Source organism: Crocuta crocuta, unplaced genomic scaffold (assembly GCF_008692635.1).
Source record: "Crocuta crocuta isolate KB4526 unplaced genomic scaffold, BGI_CrCroc_1.0 scaffold234, whole genome shotgun sequence".
Taxonomy (NCBI): Eukaryota; Metazoa; Chordata; class Mammalia; order Carnivora; family Hyaenidae; genus Crocuta; species Crocuta crocuta.
The window spans coordinates 3,886,687-3,891,395 of NW_027529647.1; the positions used below are offsets into that span (position 1 = coordinate 3,886,687).

The 4,709-nt window shown below is 62.9% G+C and overlaps 1 protein-coding gene across 2 annotated transcripts in view; it reads left to right on the forward strand.

Annotated features, from left to right (window-relative positions):
• Positions 1-4,709, forward strand: part of FBXL16 (F-box and leucine rich repeat protein 16) — a 9,524-nt gene that overhangs the window by 4,455 nt on the left and 360 nt on the right. For both annotated transcript variants that reach the window (XM_077762472.1, XM_077762473.1), the window contains exons 2-5: positions 1,930-2,588; positions 3,276-3,784; positions 4,178-4,262; positions 4,587-4,650. In XM_077762472.1, coding sequence (XP_077618598.1) covers positions 1,944-2,588; positions 3,276-3,784; positions 4,178-4,262; positions 4,587-4,650 — 1,303 coding nt within the window. In that variant the 5' untranslated portion in view covers positions 1,930-1,943. The remainder of the gene's footprint in view (positions 1-1,929; positions 2,589-3,275; positions 3,785-4,177; positions 4,263-4,586; positions 4,651-4,709) is intronic.

Genomic DNA, 4,709 nt, shown 5'->3' on the forward strand with positions numbered 1-4,709 from the left:
CGCAGGCCTGGCTCCCCGCTCCTGGGACACGGAAGGTACTCGGGCTGGGGCTGCCTTTCTGGACCTAGCACAGCCGCAGGAGGGAGTCGACAGGACCCCCTCTCCCCTGGTCCCAGGAGTGGGGGCCAGTCGTGGGGTGCACCCTGTCCCTCCGCAAGGCACTTCTGATCCACGACGGTCTCCTCCTCACACCGGTCTGAAGAGAGATGGGGCGCCCCCGTGTCACGTTGCTCCCCGACCCCCAGCACTGTGGGTGAACTGTAACTCCTTGGGGCGTCAGGCTCCTAATCCGAAAGTGGGGCTAACAGTGGTGCCCCCTCCCCAACACGCGCGGGGCTGACATGAAGCTGGAGCACATGATTACCCTAGTGGACAGCCGGCAAGCGATGTTATGGATGTCGGGTCTAACCAGTGTGAGGCTGCTTCTGTCCGGCCGCGAGCTGCAGTAAAGGGACAGCCAAGGTGAGGGAGCCTCCCCTGGGGAGGGCAGGCCCGGTGTGGACTGCCAGGCCGGGGGCTCCCAGAGCAGGAGGGCCTTTCGGCCCAAAGCTGGGTTGGTAGCCATGAGGCCAGGTATTCTCGCAGACCCCAGGTCTCAGCCCAGGTTGACGACCCCTCCCTGGACGTGGAAGGCCAGCAAGGGGTGTCCTGCCTTGGAAGCCAGGGGGAAGCCTGCTGCTGGGTCGGGCAGGGCAGCTCACTTCCCTGCCTCCCTCCCAATGGTCCTTACCCCTTCCCCTCAGGCCGGTCATGGGGCTCAGAAGAAACCTCCTCACCCCTTTCCGAATGCTGACTGTGAGCCGTACTATGTTTAGCCTGTTTCACATGTTATCCTGTGGGGGTGTATCATCTTTTCTCAGGCTCCAAAGTAAGGAAAGGGAGGCTCAGGGAAAAGAAGTGCCTCACTGAGGTCACAGAGCCAGGGTGTGCGACCCCAGAGCTTGTATGGCTGAACCACTGGGTGCACTGCCTTTCCTCAGGATGTCTGGGGTGGGGATGGGCAGGAGAAGACCTGGGATGTGGAGCAGATGGTGGCCCTAGGAGGGTCCCCCCGCCCCCCTCTCCAGGGCTCTCTGTGCTCAAAGCCATCTGTCACCCATTCACAACCTCAGAGCCCTGGTGGGTGGGGGGTCATTGGGGAGGAGGTTTCAGTCCTACCCTGTGAGGAACTCTCTACAAATATGCTTCCACAGCCAGCTCTGGTCCAAGCCTCGGCTCCACCACTTACTGTGACCTTGGGCAAACAAGTCATGCTGCTTTATTTTCCTCATCTGTACAATGGACACAGTCATCATAGCACCATCCTCAGTGGGTTAGATGGAAGATTAAAGGGCAATATGTGTCCAGGGATCACTGTGGTGGCATCATAGTAAACCTTGCCCTTTCTTTAGATAGATTATGAACCACAGAACCTGCAGTAGCCACTGAGATTTTCAGGGGCTGGTATGTGAGTCCCAGGGTACTGGAGCCACTCCTGAGAGGCATGTTGGAACCCCACGATGGGGGGGCCAGAGACCACCCCACACCGACTCCCTTAGTTTTCCAGTTCCTACCCAGGTAGAGGTAGGCCTGGCAGGCACTGATGTTGGGCATCAGGGCAATAAAGGTGAAGGGAGCAGTCATGGGCAAGTGTCTGTCTGTCGCTGCCTTTCTTCTCTCATCTCTGGAAGAACTATAGTACCTAGGTGTCAAAAAGATCTGTGAGTACAGGTTGAGCTTGGTGCACACAGTAGGTGCTCAGGGAGTGTCATGGTCACAAACAGCCCTGATCTCCTGTTGCTGCTCAGTCAGGGAAGGAGGGACTTGGATTCAGATCCTTTCTGCTGGGTGGTTCTGGGAGTGCCACGGGAGGAGATGCCCTGGGATGGGAAGGAGCCTAGCCCTGCTCCTGCAGGAGACTCATTACCCCCTCCTGGACCCTGTCTGCAGATCGAGCGAGGAAGATGTCGAGCCCGGGTGTGGACGGCGACCCCAAGCCTCCATGCTTGCCTCGAAATGGCCTGGTAAAGCTGCCGGGCCAGCCCAATGGCCTGGGTGCGGCCAGTATCACCAAGGGCACACCAGCTGCCAAGCCCCTCCCCTGCCAGCCGCCACCCCCACCCAACCTCCCCCCACCCAGCCTGGCTGCCCCGCTGCCACGGGCTGCCCTGGCTGGGGGCCTGTGCCCCCCAGCGGGGCTTCCCCTTGGTGGACCAGCCTCAGCCCCAGTTCCTGGGCCCCCAGTGGAGAGGCCGCCACTGGCCACAGATGAAAAGATCCTCAATGGCCTCTTCTGGTACTTCTCAGCCTGTGAGAAGTGCGTGCTGGCCCAGGTGTGCAAGGCCTGGCGGCGTGTGCTCTACCAGCCCAAATTCTGGGCGGGCCTCACACCTGTGCTGCACGCCAAGGAGCTCTACAATGTGCTGCCCGGCGGCGAGAAGGAGTTTGTGAACCTGCAGGGCTTCGCTGCGCGTGGCTTCGAGGGCTTCTGCCTGGTTGGCGTCTCCGACCTAGACATCTGTGAGTTCATCGACAACTACGCACTCTCTAAGAAGGGTGTCAAGGCCATGAGCCTCAAGCGCTCCACCATCACCGACGCCGGCCTGGAGGTGCGCCCCACCGGTAGACTGGAGGGGAGAGGGGCGGGGTGGGCAGGGCCAAGAAGCCACAGCTGAGCCGGGGGCTGGAGTGGGGGGGGCTGGGGGAAGGTGCCCCCAGAGGAAACCCTGGGCATACAAGGAGCAAAGGAGTTGAGGGTGGTGCCGGTGCTCTGCGGGTCGTGGGTCAGGGGAGGGGAAGCAGGACTGGTTACATAAGTGGAGGGACCCAGTCCAAAAGGAAAATTCAAGTCCCTTGTTCAAAGATGATTAAGAATTTCAAGACAGCAACATCAAAGCAGTCAGTCAAGTGGAGGCCCCTCTGAGCTCAAGGCCATACATGCCTGTGAGGCCAGTCTTGGGTGGGGAGGATGCTGCAAGGGAGCAGGTGCTCAGGTAAGAGGAGAAGCTGTGCAGGATGCCCCTGTCCCAGGGCCAGGGCTCTAACCATCAAATCCTTGACACCAAGTGCTCCCGACTCCCTGCCCTGGTGAGGCCCTGAGCTCCCAGGTCCCCTGCGCTCTGCTCTTACAACGTCGTTGTGATGTGACAAACACATCATGAAGTGCACTTGTCTTGTTTTACACACGTCTACACTCGAGAACACTGCTTTCTGCCCCTCAGCGGGCTCCTTCCGCCTCGCCTCCCTACGTCCTCACCGCACCCTGCTGCCTGGCCCCCCCCCCCCCCCCCCCGCAGGTGATGCTGGAGCAGATGCAAGGGGTCGTGCGCCTGGAGCTGTCGGGCTGCAACGACTTCACCGAGGCGGGGCTGTGGTCCAGCCTGAGCGCCCGGATCACCTCGCTGAGCGTGAGCGACTGCATCAACGTGGCCGACGACGCCATTGCGGCCATCTCGCAGCTGCTGCCCAACCTGGCGGAGCTGAGCTTGCAGGCCTACCACGTGACGGACACGGCGCTGGCCTACTTCACAGCACGCCAGGGCCACAGCACGCACACGCTGCGCCTGCTCTCCTGCTGGGAGATCACCAACCACGGCGTGGTCAACGTGGTGCACAGCCTGCCCAACCTCACCGCGCTCAGCCTCTCCGGCTGCTCCAAGGTCACCGACGACGGCGTCGAGCTCGTAGCCGAAAACCTGCGCAAGCTGCGCAGCCTTGACCTTTCGTGGTGCCCGCGCATCACCGACATGGCGCTCGAGTACGTGGCCTGCGACCTGCACCGCCTGGAGGAGCTGGTGCTGGACAGGTGCGCACGTCCCTCCCGCGGCAGTGGGGGCGGGGCGGGCGCGGGGCGGGGCCGCCGAGCCCCTCCCGGCGGGGAGCCTAGGCCCCAGAGCCTACCTGAAGCGGAGCGGCGCCGCCGCAAGGCGGGGAGTGGGTTGAGGACCCGCGCTCACGACCCCGGGATCCAGGGTGCGCCAGACAAGCACGGGGCTGGGCCGCCGACCCCCAGAACGGGTGGTACCGCCAAGCAACCAGCGTAGGGGTGGGACCTGGCGGGGGAGAGTTTGTGGAAAGGGAAGCTCTATCACCTGCGCTGCCAGAGAAGCGCTTCAGGCCTGGACACGCTGGGAAAAGGAGAGAGGGGGCGGGGCCAGGGGTTCTGAAGGTGGGCAGCGCCCCTCTTTTGCACCCACAGGTGTGTCCGCATCACGGATACTGGCCTCAGCTACTTGTCCACCATGTCGTCCCTCCGCAGCCTCTACCTGCGATGGTGCTGCCAGGTACCAGCCCTCCTCGCCTCCGAAGAGTGGGGGGTGGTCAGGGGAGGTGGGGGACTCGGCCACAATCCGCTGACCCGATCCTGGAAGGATCAGGGGAAGTTTGGGACCCCTCCACGCCTAGTGGGCGACATAGGCCGGGCGCACGGACCCCCGGGGCCCTGAGCGCCACTGCCCAGCCGCCTCCCAGCTCCTTGAGAAGCCGAGAAAGCCCCGTTTTGAACGCTGCCCCCTGCCCCTCCAGCAGCTCCAGGCCTACGGCCTGACCCTACAAGTGGGCTTCCCCGGGGCACGGAGGTCGTTAACCCGCCCCGCCCTCCCGCCCAGGTGCAGGACTTCGGGCTGAAGCACCTCCTGGCCATGAGGAGTCTGCGTCTCTTGTCTCTGGCAGGTGAGACCCCTGCCGCCCTCCTAAGACAGCGACCCCCCTCCCCCAGTCCCACTCCGCCC